At 39.5% G+C, this 15,249-nt stretch overlaps 1 protein-coding gene across 1 annotated transcript; it reads left to right on the top strand.

The window, feature by feature from the left end:
- The first annotated feature begins 5,110 nt into the window (after nt 1-5,110).
- On the top strand, nt 5,111-15,246 carry LOC108894551 (lutropin-choriogonadotropic hormone receptor-like). Its single transcript, XM_051076807.1, is given in 13 exon segments — nt 5,111-5,490; nt 5,796-5,867; nt 8,377-8,451; nt 8,696-8,770; nt 9,753-9,827; nt 10,115-10,192; nt 10,378-10,446; nt 10,904-10,978; nt 12,722-12,910; nt 13,078-13,131; nt 13,770-14,316; nt 14,318-14,780; nt 14,783-15,246. Coding segments are annotated over 13 exon segments (2,019 nt in total). The 5' UTR covers nt 5,111-5,320; the 3' UTR covers nt 14,860-15,246.
- Nucleotides 15,247-15,249: the final 3 nt, after the last annotated feature.

The raw sequence follows: 15,249 nt of genomic DNA, 5'->3' as shown, positions 1-15,249 counted from the left end.
GAAGTCCTCTGTGGAAGTCTGCAGTGTGTATGTTGAGGTTTTGTTAATGTGTGTGTGTGTCTGTCATTATCTCTGCTTTGTCATGTTGAACTCTCTTGGCTCTCTTTCAGTCTCCTTGGCCGTAACTTCCTCGTTCGTGATATGAGATTCCTGTGGTGTCCTTGAGTGAAGAGCCTTGATTTTTCAGAGTTTTGGAGCCAAAAACGGTCATTCTGCTCCTCTTAGTTGTCATTTTTCTAAATATGCTGAAATGACCAACTAATGCACAAATACGTTTTTGAACATCTACTGTAAAGTAACATAAACTGAGGTACAGAAGGAGACTAATATTATCAATAAGCATTGTAAGCTCAAGAACAGAATGTAGAGTTATTCAAGATAGTTATGTTACTAAGTTATGGCAGGCACCCTGAAACCAACCAGTGCTCTCGAGCTGAAATGTTTAAAAAAATTAATTGGCAATAATTTTGATAATTGATGGTGTATAATTCATGCGCTGTGTTATGCTGTGTTTTCTAATCTTAACCAAGTGCTCAGAGTTGCCTTAACAAAACCATTAAAACCATAACCATTCTTTAATTTCCAGGACCAGACATTTTGCAAATCTAATTATCTTCGTACGCTTTCAAAACTAATTTCCTTTGTCAGGTTTGAACTGCAACTTCAAAATTCATGTGTACCTTGTGGACAAACTGCTCGTTGACTGCATGTTTGTACTTCCAAAAACACCTAGCCTCCACCACAATATTGCAACAAAATTTCAGTCAAAAAGTAGTTCTTTTCAATTTTTTACTTTGGGTGGTATTTTTCAGAATTCACTGAGCCAAATAAGAATCAAACCTGCATCCTCTGAATTTTAAAGCAGCCTTCTAACCATCTAAGCCATTTGGCCAGACATTTGACTGCTAGTTCTTTGAGCCTTGGATGTCAAAAATCACTGAGCCAAGTCAGAATTGAACTTGCATCCTCTGAACTTCAAAGAACGCTATTTGGGCAGATATTTGATTGCTATTTCTTTGAGCCTTTGAGCTTTGGCTCTTGGACTTGAAACTTCACTCCATCTCATAAGAATCTAACTCGCGTCCTCAGAATGTCAAAGTAGTCTTTTAACCACCTAAATCGTTTCTTCATAATCTTTATCACTGTAGATATCATAATGAGTATGTTTGAACATGATGTATCATTCCAGCCTTTCATGAACAGGGCAGATTCAAAAAATATGTGAAATCCTAGGTATATATTAGAATATTGGAAAACCAGATATTTTTCACAATTTGCCACAGTAAAACAGATTAACATGTCGCTCTAAAATGTATTGTGGGCAAGCTGGTTGTAGGTCTGTTTGTCTTTGTTTCTTTGGAGATCTCAGAGGTAACTACATACATTGGTTGTGTTGTGTGTATTTGCAGCACATGTTGTCAAATTGATGAAGATGTTTTCTTAATGTTTTGTGGCTTGTGCTTTCTCTTTTTGTATGTGTTTCCTTAAGTTGCCACCATACCACCATAGGATTCTACTGACAGAGCTGATCCTCCTTGGGTCACATTAACAATTGCAAATTACCAAAATTGTTTAGGTTTAATTTAAATCACACAAATCCTCAAAAGAGTTTGCTTAAGGCCTTCAAATATGTATTGTAATACTGGTTTAATTTGACCAAGAGTGGACTGGGGATTTGGTTTTAAAGAGATGACCGGTAAGTTTGACATTGATGGAGAGAAGTGGTTGTTCACTGCTGAGCTACAGCTTCAGTGAAACAAAGGGACTCCCAGAACACACTCAGTGCCCCTGTTGCCAATTACCTCAAATGCCACACTGATGTGTGTTCGCTCTTGAAATTGCTCCCTGAAAATGTCACTTTATGTGGAAATTGCAAGTAAACAGCATTTGACACCAATTGCTGCTTCCACCACTTTCAGTAATGACTGCAGGCCTGTTCTGACTCAGCCTTGATGTGTTTAACTGATTTGTGCTCCTTTTGTGTACTTCCATGTTGTGTTGTTTCATGTTGGATTTTGCTGTGTTGTTTTATCTTTGGTTCTATTGTTTCATGATAGACTGTGTTGTACTGTGTTGGGCCGCTGTTGGTGTCGTACTGTATCACGTCATTTTGGGCTGTGTTGTGTTCCTCACACTCTCCTTGTGTGCTCTGATAACCAGCAGGATGCTGACAGGTCAACAGCCTCCCACCCAGAGGTAAGAAGAACCTTGTCCCTAAAAAAGGAACCTCTAACTACATACAGTAACAAAGCAAGTGAAAGTGACAGCGAGGGGTGCAATCACACCTATAGTCTGTTATGCCACGTTCACACAGGTCTGAATGACACTGTTCTCATCTGCCCCTCTGTTAGTCTAAAAAAAGAATTAGTCCATCTTATACTAATGTAGAGTCAGAAATGATTACTGTTCACCTGTCAAGGGTTTACATCCTCACCAGCATTTTCACATTGTTTTCTCTGTATGCTGTGAACATAAAAGCACAAACACAATAGCAAGGTCAAAACTGAGTTTATCTGCACAGGTGTGGACATGGCCTTAAACTAAAACTCTCTGATCCTGCTTAGTGTAAACATGACCTAAGTCCTCTTCAGCTGAACTGTATGTGTGGCTTGTTAGGACTGAAAATGTTATTTGAGCCAAATAAAGGAAACTGCACTGAAATTAGCAGTTTCATAGGAAGAGGGAGATGCATGTTGATAGAGGATAAAGAAGAAGTTGTAGCATGGACTAAATTGTGGATCACCAATATGATAATCAAGGTTTATCATTAACTATCGAACACACACACTCCCTTAGGTTTCTAAACCTGCCCCTGCCACATTATTAGAATAAACTGTCTCAAACTGAATTTCAACATTAGCTGTTCTAGCCATGCTGATAAATCCAATAAAGCAGGTAAAGGGCTGTCTACAAAGCACAGCTTGAAAAGCAGCAGTAATCCAACAATCAACTCAGTACAGCTATTAAAATAGTCTGTCAAGCAATTATGAAATTTTAATGCGATGTAACTCTCATCTTGAAACTTAATGCTTTTTCTTGAGCGTGTTTCCCTGCTGTGTGTGACCTTATAGGTGTGATGTGATTCACAGCTTGGTGGACATGGGCTGATTCATAGAGGTCCATTCGCATAAATTAGTCTCCCTTTCCCTGTCAGTGTGTTTTTTCTTCTACAGGGTTATACATACTGGAACTTGACACTGTGCTCAGCAGAGAGGCTGGCAGGGAATTCGAGAGTCTTGGTAAACAGTACTGGGCAGTAACCTCTCCGGGGACCCGAGCACGCGTGTGTTTGTGTGTGTGTGGGGGTGGGCGTGTGTGTGTGTGCGTGCACGTGTGTTACTCACCAGCAGTCAGAAGAAGGTGGTGTTGCTCTGTTGACATGGGTCACAGTGGCAGGGTGGAGGAGCAGGATGAGAAAACTGTATAAATGGGGTCAGGGTCACTGACAGCAGAGGAGATTCAGCTAAGGATGTTTGTGACACAAAGCTTTTCGGTCGACAGACTGGTATAAATGGGACCTCGGCTCGTCATCGTGTTGTCTCTTGTGAGGTGAGGTGTTGTAAAAGTGTGTTTTTACAGCAAGGAGGCTGTGTTGAATTTGTGTTGTTGCTGTATTTAAGCCCTTTTTCCACTCTCCTTTTCCCAGGCTGACAAGCCAACCTATGAAAAGGGTTTACCAGTGGAACAACAAACAGACGCATCCTGCCTGAGCTTCATATTCATCCATGGATACAGTTAAATGTGGCTGTGGCGCCTGTTACTACAGAGAGACAGACTTGGTTGACATTAGTTTCCACAGATTCACTGCTGCATTGATATGGAATATATCAACTGAGCAAACCCACTGTTCGACAATAGATATCAAACTAACTCAAGATGATTCAACATGAAACATAAAGCCTTCAGTCAGTTCATCTGTCTGTTTTTATGTCAAGCCTAGCTGACTACAGACACGGTCTACACTGGACCACTGTGTAAAATCATTCTTTCACATTGCTATAGTTGCAGGCTGAGCTGCAATTTGTAACACTAAGAAACTGCTTCATACCAACAAAGTACATTTTATTTTTGAAAGTCAAACTTTTCAGCATTACTCCCCTATGTGAATTAATATTTAGATTTGTATGAGTCAACACATTTTGCTGCAGTGTATAGTAGGCCAGGGCACAAGTAACAATACAGCTGCAGCTTCAGCAGCAGCCTGAATTTTGATGAAAAGTGTCTTTGTGTGTTCTCTAACACCTGGTTTGATCTCTGTCATTTTACTGCAACACCATGATGTTTATTTTCCCCATTAGCTGGGTTTTAACCTGTTATGAAGTATTTTCTTTCAGGGCCAGGTACACACTCACTGGAAGTGAAATATGCTGCACCTTGGTGTGCAGGTGCATCTGTGATCCTATTTCCAAGTCTGCTTGCTTCTTGTGAGTTATAATTGTTCCAAAAAAGTCCTCCAACCTACATGATCAGTGGTCCTCATATGTGAAAGTCTTGTGTTTTGTCAACCCATCCATCCCTCCAAGTAACTAATTTGCAAACTACCTTGCTGTTTTCCTTAACCTGCTTAGGCTACAATGATTAAAAAGTTACTATCACAGTGAATAAGTATGCATTACTTTTTCACAACCTCACCTTATTGTTGAGAAGTATCACAGTGCAGTCAGTCTGCGCTTAGATAGATTTTCAAACCTGAAACTGGTGGATACCCCAAATGTTAGGATGAATCCTTAAATCTAAAAGTAAACAAAAAAAAAAAAAGGAAAATGGTCAGATTTGTTTAAAGATGTGTTTGTGTGAGAGCTAAATTTTAATGTTGAAAGATGGAACTAATAAATAGGCTACTGCAATATATAACTGTTAAAGCATAAAGAAATAAAGAAAAAATCAGTAGCCTACCTCAATTGGAAATGCAAAAAATCTATCTACTACTCTTGAAAAGTGATTTATTATAAACAAAAAAAGGAGTGAAATGACAGCATGACTTCACCACATCACCTTTAAGGAGTTTCATGGTCTCCTCCCACTAAACGTCATATCTCGGCAGCTCAGCTGTCAAAGACGATTCCGGCTGTGTTTCACTTTGACGGGTCTTCCCACTGGAGAGCAAACTTGCAATTACGGCAGCACCTGAAAGCAACACTGGATCCTGAAACTCAGTGAGACCGCAGGTGAAAAAACAGACCATGACATTCTTTAGTCTTTGGTTTAGCATGCCAGGTTTACTAAAGTATTTTTTTCTACAACTTTGAGGAGATTCAGTGGAGTTTTTTTCCTCTATACAGATATTTTTAACTCCACAGTGAGTGGTCCGGTGTCACACATGGCTCCCCGGGCGGTCTGGCTCCTGATCGCGCTGTCCGGTGTCCTGAACGCGCACTCCTGCTGGGCTTATACCTGCCCGACCATCTGCCACTGCAGCGCCGACACTTTTCAATGCAGCAGAGACACTCAGCTGGCCTCCCGGGCAGGGACAGCATCCGTGCCTCGACTGTAAGTAACCTAACTTTCTAGTTTTACTCTTGATAATGATCCATAATCTTCCTGTAGATGGTCTGTGGCAGTTAATTACCTGCTGAACCTATCAATGCCCTTGTGCTATGCTATGAACTGTTTTTTTAAAGGGCTTACTATGTCTGACTTGACACCAAGTTACTTTTGATCATTAGCAAAATATGTTTTTTCGTGGAATTTTGAAGGATAACCTGAAGAGACATTTTTGAATTTGTTATAGATTTTTTATTCATTTATTCAAAGTGTAAATGAGGAGTTAAAAGCTTAATTTCTAACTGTTACAGGTGGCTCACTCATCTGCCTTTCAAAGAAGTCCCCACTCATGCCTTCAAGGAACTGATCAACATCACAAGAATGTAAGTCCCCTGTGTTTTCTTAAACATTTTTTGTTTGGTGAAGAAATATACACCAGGTGACTTAGTGTTGCATTAAAGCTGGGTTTGACTTAGAAAAGGTCACACTTCTGCTGATAGACACTTAAGCCTTGATGAAACATACAGGCAAATGGGAATAGGAGACTATTCAAACTTAAGGAAAAATCTGATAAATTATTCATGTTAGCTTATCAGCACTGTTAAATGTATGTTCTATGTTGGCAGTCTTGAACTATGACAGAATTTGGACAAAACTTCACCACAAATATATCTGAGCAACCTTAAATAAACCTACACAAATATTTCCAGTAATATTACCATGTGCTTTGGGTGAAGATACTGCAAACATCTACTGTAAGGAAATGTGATGTATAGGACGAGAGAAAAAACATCTCTATGAGTCCATCGCAAATTAACTTCCACAGTTTCCCTGTAGCGCCGTCTATTGGCCTGTGTGTGCAGAGCATTCACAATATCTATTTATGACTAGAAAACACAACTGCTGTGTGTTAAATCAGCTCATTTGTCCAAATATGTGGGAGCATACAGCATCATTAAGAAATTAAGCAGGAGTGTTTCTGTAGAACATGGACACACATCCGCCTGCCTCTCACACCAAAAAGTGTTTAACCATTGCTGTTTTACATCCTTTAAAGGGACTCTGATGTTAGACAGATAATATCTCTCTAGCTGTGATAATAACAACAAATCAGACTTAAAAATAAAAATGAAGTGGGTAAAGAATGTCTTTTTAAAAAATACATTTTTCTGTCATGACCCATTGAACTCTGACATTAGAAGTACTTCAAGCATCAAGCACCTGATGTTTATCAGGTGCTTGATGCTTGTATCTTGATAATTGTTTGTATCAGAGCAATTCTTTACTTATTATCTCCGAACATGACTGCACCTCAGTTGGATGTCTTGCTCTGGAGTTTACTTCCTATGCCACAACCAAAGCAAAAGACCATGTTTAACTCAGTGAAAAAAGAGTTTCACCCACATGCTTATGTCATCATGTTTCAAACATGTGCTTTGTTTAGAATTACGCATGAATGCCATTTCCTCTTAAAGCAGTACATCTGTATTATCAGCCCTACTTGTCCCATTCAATAATTAGAAAAAAGCTGGCTCGTGTATTCATGGATATTCTTTGTTAAATATGATCTACTGAAGGAACACACACAACACAACAGTATATAACAGCAAAACTAAAAACAGCAGTTGGAATATCAGAGCAGAAATATCACCACTGGTTCAAATGGCTTTCGGGCTATCAACAAATTTTAGCTTAATCTAATTACAACACAATGAGATATCTTACGAAAAACGTAACCTCTTTTCATCTTAATTGCTGATTAATTAGATCTCATCTTTGTTATGTTCACAGCTACTAAATACTCAGTCCTAAAGCCATAACATTATCCTGAAAGGGTTTCACCATTCAATTAATATATCACTAACAGTTTGATGAGCAGATGTGAAATGTTTCTCAGCCTGTGGTGAAATCATTTTCAAATTGAGCTGAGCACATTTGACTTTGCTCCTCAGGGACAAGTCTTATCTCAGACACTTACAGTACTTCCATGTGATAGGTACATTATGTTCAAATTTTGTCTCTATCAAAGAAAAGTAGTTTTAGGTGATAAAATACGCTCAAGTTTAAACAAAGTGGTAGATCCTTCATTCATTCCTTTCTTAGCCCAGACCAGGTTAGCCATTAAAACTTGTGTCAAGGTAGAATGACACAAGGAGCTCTGTGTGGTTTGTCATTGATGATGCAAGCTGGAAATCACTTCATCTAGATGATCATGTGAAAAAGCTTTTCATGAGCTGTTAAGTGGTAATTATGACACTGTACATAATGCAATCAGAGAAGGGGATAAAGAAAAAAATATAAGCAGTACAGATGGAGTCATTTAATTGTTTCTTAGTTTGAAATGGAAGCAGAATGACATTAACCCTAGGAAAAGTGTTGACTGATTACGGCAGAGTGGGAGTCTGAAATGATGATTACAAAAAGAAGATGGAGAGTGGCTCAGAAAAAGGGAAAGTCAGCCATCAGAAAACAAAGTGTTCAAGGACAAATCAAGAAGTCTTGTTGACTTGGTTTGTCTCTGAACGCCCTTGTTTAGTCCTCCATTTTAAACATCTTCACTTAGTCTTCTTGGCCCAGATGCATCCGTGATGTATGTTTGGAGCTTTTCCAAACATGAGGTGAAGCTTGTGCCCTAGAAGTATGAATTGTTGGTGGTGGTATTTTAATATTTCCCTCATGGTTTGTATCTCCTGTATCAATCAACTCTGTCCCATTTCTAAAACAAAGTTACATTCAAAAGTGTAGAAATAAATCCATAACAAGCACCTGTGTTGCTGTTAATATTTGTCTCGCTAAAATTTGCTCCTTGGATCTGAGATATTTCAAGAGTCATTTGTTTACAGACTCTTGTTAATCTGTTGACTGATGTGGAGCCGTTTCTTTGTGTCACAGTGAGATTTCCCAGAGCGACTGCATCACACAGATACAGAGACATGCCTTCCTCTCCCTCCACAGCTTGGCGCAAATGTAAGCGACACTCACCTTCCGCCACTCGTCATATTCAAACACAATGGAGGCAGTTATTCATTTGAACAGCTGGTATGTGTTTTGCATTTGATTGAAGTTTCACAGGATTAGTCTCTCAATTACAAAGCAGCATGTTTAATCCTTGACTTTCAGAGCGGCTGATGAATGCATGGGTTTTTCTGTGTTTGTTGTCACTGACAACAATTTGTAATCACTGATATTTTTCTCATTTTTGTTCCTGTAGTTCGGTGCAGAATATCAACAGTCTGAGAGTTATTGAAAAAGGGGCCTTCACTGACCTGCCAAAACTGGAATATTTGTAAGCCCTACTGTTTTACATTAGTTAGTTAGTTTTTGTTCATCTGTTTAAACCACACTAACCAGCCAGTGGGTCACTAATTACAGTCTCATTATCTGAGCATGTGTGTGTGTGTGTGACTTTACATTAAGTTTAGAGGAGATCCTTAAGTTACCAACAAGTGGACTTGTTGTTTTAAGAGGCAGCACTTGTGCAACAGATTTAGATCTTGCATATTTTAGAAGCCTCATCAATTCAAATATTTATAACACAGTGTGGAAATTCACATTACTGTAGACTCTCAGTCTTGTATTTGTTTTATGTATTTTCATAAAGGCACATCTAGTGACCGACATTGCAATCTAGGGTCATCATCAGGGTTATATTGACAGGAAAGCTCAAAAGAAAAAATCTGTTGAGTTGCATTATGGGAATTGAAGGAGTCAGCGTTTTGAAGCGTGACCCATATCAGGGAATAAAAGTCAGGATGTCTCGGCCTCTGCGGCATGAATTTTGACTATTCTTTTTTTAAATCTCCCAGCTTTATGGGAGTGCTTTTTCTGTGCTGTAGCTGTACTAATGCCTAGTCTGTATGGAGTATTATTAGTACATCCCTTTGCTGTCACTTTATTGTGGCAACTTCCTCTTGTCACCTACAAAACACTGTTAGTCTTGTGAGTTGAACCGTTTATTCAGTAGAATTTGAAGCTGAAGATCTTTTATGATCTCTATGTTCTACACAAGAGAATATCTATCTGAAGATGTAGATAATTTTTATTCATGTATTGCTGCAAGTTATATGTGAAGACAGATATCAAACATTACAAGCAGGCAGTGACATGATGTGATAAATTATATTTAACCTGCAATGTTTTCCAGAACTTGCTCCTAAAATTTCTCTTTACCAGCTGAGACAATCTGTGACTCCTGTGCGGACATTTTGATTTGATTATTTTGTTCTTATCTACTTATGATCATCTGTCTGTGCTGCTTGTCTTCACAGGAGCATCTCTAACACAGGAATGATACACTTCCCAGACTTCACAACTATCTCTTCCTTGGCACCAAATATTATCCTGTAAGTAATCCCATTTAAAAATTGTGTGTTTCTAAACTGGATTAGTGTCTTTCTGCATGTTGCGCAATATGTTCTGCATGTTCTAACTCTTGACAGGAACCCAAGTTGTTCATTCTTTTACTTTTATCTATAAATGATGCCACCAGCCCTGCCGCAAATCCTCCAACTGGGTCACAATTCATCAAACTGGTCTTTTTTGTATGAATATACAGTACGTAATTTTGTCTAACTGATAATTTAGCCAAGTCGCCCCAGTGAATGGTGAACGTTATCTCCTCTGTGCGCAGAGAAATGGCAGACAACATGAGGATCGACTTCATTCCTGCCAATTCTTTCCACGGTATCACAGAGGAGTTTGTTGACATGTGAGTACAGAAGCCAGATTCTTTTTGTTGCATCAGGGGCTAAGAGCAACAATTTGTTACCATTTGTTAAGAATGTTTTTTGATGTGTCTTAATATGCTTATGTAATTGAATGTTCAGTTCTCTGACCTTGGTGATAGGTGCTTTTGACAGCAAACTAAAATTTATAACATTGTGTCCTTGGCAGGAACCTGGTTAGAAATGGCTTCAAGGAAATAAAATCTCACGCATTCAGCGGAACCAAGGTTAACACACTGTAAGCATTTTGATAATCAACAATTTTCACTCATACAGTACTAAACTAACAACAACATAACAGGTCAACACTGTATGTTGCTCTTAAGAAGACCTATGTTGTTCAGGTTTAAGGCTTTTCTTTTTCTAATCATAAAAACTGAGTGTACCAGTAAACAAATGTTATGTAAGACTAAACAAAGATTGGATGCCCCATTGTTTTCTTGCTCTGCCCCATACTGCTGAATGTTGATGGGGACGAGATATGTGTAGACACCCTGCAGTCTAAAAATAATACTCATCTTCCTCAGTGTCAAATTGAGAAAACAAAAAGCAGATCAAAAATGGTTTTGGGCACTCTTGGCCATTAATGTGTCATTTTAAATTTGCTTTCATTTTGTATATTAACTGTAAAACTACAGTTAGGAGTGGAGGTCAGATCTGGGCTTGTGTTACAGTTGTTTTCTTATGTCTTTCAGAATTTTGAGAGACAACATTCATCTCAGTTACATTCAAGATGACGCTTTTGAAGGAGCCACAGGTCCAAGTTCTCTGTAAGTGACAGTAATTCAAGTTAATAAAATCAAAAAAATGTCAGGCCAATTTTCTAGGAGCCAGCTCTTTACAACATTTTCAGTGGATCACGTGACTACTTTAGGTGAAAGGGGTCATTCGTAGTTACAGACCCACAGAGAATTATCACCCGAGTCTGCAGTTCCTATCAGTGCTATGGAGCTTTAAAGCAACAAAGTAGCAACTAGCTGACACTGTGGAGCATTCAGCAGCTAAAGAGCCAGATATCTTTAACTGTAGAGTCAAACTAGACTGGTACTCAGTAGAGCACATACCTCCATAAAGGCCTGTCTGGCTTTTATAATCGAAAAAACAACATCCAGACAATAGTTCATGAGAAATTATTATCCATTTATATTGCCTCCATCTATTACATCCTTGGCGGAGGTAATAAATGGACTCGGGTTCACCAGGTGGCCTGACACATGAGGACAAATGAATGCTAACATCACTCTACATCTGTTGAAATTCGTGAAAAGGGAACTGCTTGCTATCATGTTAGCCACATCAGACAAGGTTATGCTTACAAATTGTTTCTGCTGCCACCAAAACAGTCAAACAAACAGTTATTGCAGGTTTAAGTAAAAGTAGCAATTTCACACTTAAAATAATACATTTCACATAAAACTTGTGCATAGAAGACATCCAAACAACACCAAAATACCAAAAGTTTAAAGTACTTGTCATACAGCATAGCCCTTCTTATAATGTTATATTAATGTTTTAAATTTAAGCCTTTTTTGCCTTTTCAGAAAATGTACAGTGGAAACAAGACAGGAAATTAGGTTTAATGTCTAATGTTAATGTGTAACATGCAAACTGAAGATTATGGCAAAGAGGTCAACCGTACCTTCTCTGTCTCATGTTGTTTAAATCAACAACATTACGATGATCATATTTCAACTGGGTCAATCAAGCAAGATTAATATTCATAACAATGTTTATCATTTTATTGTATAAACACTAAGGCAGTGACAGCCTGTCTGTGTAAACAACCAATGAGGCAGCCAGGACTGCTGAATACTGATTAGTGAGGAAACAACTAAGTCTGAGGAGCATACAGCTCGCAAGGTCTCTGATTGCAAGCAGCCCCATTCTGTAGATTTGAAATTTCCTGTTATCTTGGTTATGAATTTGTTTGAAATTGTTTGTGGTATTCGCTGACATGCAGGAAATGCAGCCAAAGGTCTTCCTTTTGCAGTGTGGTACTTCTGGGTAATGTCAGGTTACAAGTATCCAATCAAATGAGAGAGCAAAGTAGATCCTGATTATTATTTTGCTTTGGGAAAAAACAGTTCAGTCCTTTGTAAATGTCATTGTAATTACAGTCTTCATTCTGTGATGAAGCTTGTTTCAAATTTGTTGCAAATGTGCATCTCTTTAGAAAAACAGCATGACTTACTCATTGGCTTGATGAATATGAAAATACTGTAAATTAGGACTTGGCTGTCGCAGTCACTAGAACTCAACACCTGTGGGAGATTCAGCAGATTTGCCTGAAATGGCATTTCTTACCACCATTACCAAAACACCAAATGATGGTTCCTGTCATGGGAAACTGACTTTTTACTTCTCCAACAGAGTTGGATTATTATGCATGAAATCCAACACAAGGTGACCAAAGCTGTTCTAGTGGCTTGTGGCAGCTCAGTGCCAAGCAGTGGCAGTCACTTTACTAATCCTCACTGAAATGTATGTCTGCTTTCTCTGCATGTGTGATTCAGGGATGTTTCCTCCACAGCTCTGAGTTCCCTTCCGCCTAAGGGGTTGAGGCAGGTGAGGTTTCTGAAAGCCGGCTCTGCCTTTGCTCTGAAGAGCCTCCCTCCACTGGAGAGCCTGGCTGAACTGCTGGAGGCTGAGCTCACGTACCCCAGCCACTGCTGCGCCTTCCACACATGGCGTCGGAAACAAAGGTAACTGACAGCCACTCCCTGAGATGTGACAAATCCATTCACATCTGCATAAAGAACAACAGCTCTGTGCAATGAATACAGATCATCCATAGTTTGGCAATTAGCACTTTAGTTTATTGACATTTTATGTGGTCTAACCTTTTCCTTTCTCTTTCTTTTATTTAAAGGGAAAGTGCCTTAAAGAACTTCACAAAGTTTTGTGATCTCAGTGAAACAGAAACGTAAGTTACTTTGCTGCTCACATATGGACTGTACAAAAATTATTGGGGTGGGGAGGAAAGTAAGACCATCCCCAACATTATTAATACTTACTGACCTGCGCACCCTCCCCAATACTACTGAATTGACTCAGCTCATTCTTTCATTCATAACTAAAAGTGCACAAAGAATTTGAGAAGGTGTACTCTAACTTAAACCCATGGCAAATAAAAGGAGTAAAATTAGCAATTGGCACAATCATGAAAAACATGTCACAGTGGTGGCCTCTGATTTCTAAATATTCCAGCTATTCTTTAATTTTGAACCAAGAGCTGTCACTGTCACTTCATATGACAGATTTTACTTTAGTTAAAAAAAATAATAATTAAAACATTTTAATTACTAATAACAAACATCCACAGACAGGATTGACAAAATCCTTCTAACTAAATATTTTAGGATGAGAAAGAGTTAAGTGGCCTTCTGCTTCCCCCCAAAAAAATGATGTCGCTGCCTTCTGCAAAAAGAAAAAATTCAATACTCTCTGCCTTTTCTGCTTCCCATCATCCCAATAATTTTCATACTGTCCCTGAAGCAGATAGATTATTGATCAATTGCTCTGAAATTTTTAGGATAATCTTTACACCTGTGTATTCCTCAGAGAGCCCACCGCTGATGGAGTGAATCTTGCTGATGACATCAACTTCCAGTATCCAGACCTGGAATTTGATTGTCTTAACAACCCCTTCGTCAAGTGCACCCCAAAGCCAGATGCTTTTAACCCCTGCGAGGACCTGCTGGGCTTTCCCTTCCTACGCTGTCTCACCTGGATAATTACTGTTTTCGCTGTGACGGGTAACCTGGCTGTTCTGGTTATTCTGCTAATTGGCCACCGTAAGCTAACCATCTCCAGATTTCTCATGTGTAACCTGGCTTTCGCCGACCTGTGCATGGGGCTCTACCTGATGCTCATTGCCTTCATGGATCACTATTCCCGTCACGAGTACTACAACCACGCTACGGACTGGCAGACGGGGCCTGGGTGTGGCATAGCAGGGTTTTTGACAGTGTTTGCCAGTGAGCTATCAGTATATACACTGACTGTGATTAGCCTTGAGCGCTGGCACACCATCACCAATGCCATGCATGTCAACAAGAGGCTGCAGATGCACCATGTGGCAGCTATGATGGGGGCAGGCTGGGGCTTCTGCTCTGCTGGTTGCCCTGCTCCCTCTTGTGGGGGTCAGCAGTTACAGCAAAGTGAGCATCTGTCTGCCCATGGACATTGACACGCTTGGCTCTCAGGTTTACGTGGTGGCTGTGCTCATTCTCAACGTTGTCGCTTTCATCGTGGTCTGTTACTGTTACATATGCATATATCTGAGTGTTCACAACCCAGAACACTCTACTCGTCACGGGGACACCAAGATTGCCAAACGCATGGCTGTGCTCATTTTCACAGACTTTATATGCATGGCTCCAATCTCCTTCTTTGCCATCTCTGCAGCCCTGTGTATGCCCCTCATAACTGTGTCTCACTCGAAGATCCTGCTCATCCTTTTTTATCCCATCAACTCCCTCTGCAACCCCTTCTTGTACACCATCTTCACAAGGGCTTTCAGGAAGGACATGTGCCTGCTGCTGAGTCGCTGCGGCTGCTGCCCTGCCAGTGCCCATTTCAGGTCACATACTCTGGCTTCACACCTCACATGTACCCAAAAAATGTCCACCAGAAAACCTCATTCACTTAGCTTCTATACCTATCATATCAAGATGAAGGGTTGGTTTTTGAACAAGGGAACTACATGACCACCAACATGAGAACTTTATCATGAACCTAAAGGCAGCATCTGACATCAAAAAATTTAGCATTTCTTCTAAATTTAGGTCAGGGTGAAGAGACTGTCATTCTTGTACATGGCATCAGATCAGATTTGATCCAGGTTAATTTACAAAGTGAGAATTTCATCAGTCAGGACAAAGAGACCTCAAATTGAAGACAACGGGTGTTGCTGCCTCCATCTCTACACAAGTAATGTGGAACAAAGAAGCAGTTTGATGGGCAAGAATGGGGAACAAATGAAAAATATTTTGCAAATTTATCCTAAAGCATATCATTAATGGTCATTTATTTAGATCAA

The sequence above is a fragment of the Lates calcarifer genome, linkage group LG16_LG22 (assembly GCF_001640805.2).
Source record: "Lates calcarifer isolate ASB-BC8 linkage group LG16_LG22, TLL_Latcal_v3, whole genome shotgun sequence".
Lineage (NCBI taxonomy): Eukaryota > Metazoa > Chordata > Actinopteri > Centropomidae > Lates > Lates calcarifer.
The sequence above is the reverse complement of the archived record's forward strand: the minus strand, read 5'-3'. Positions and strand labels throughout refer to the sequence as shown.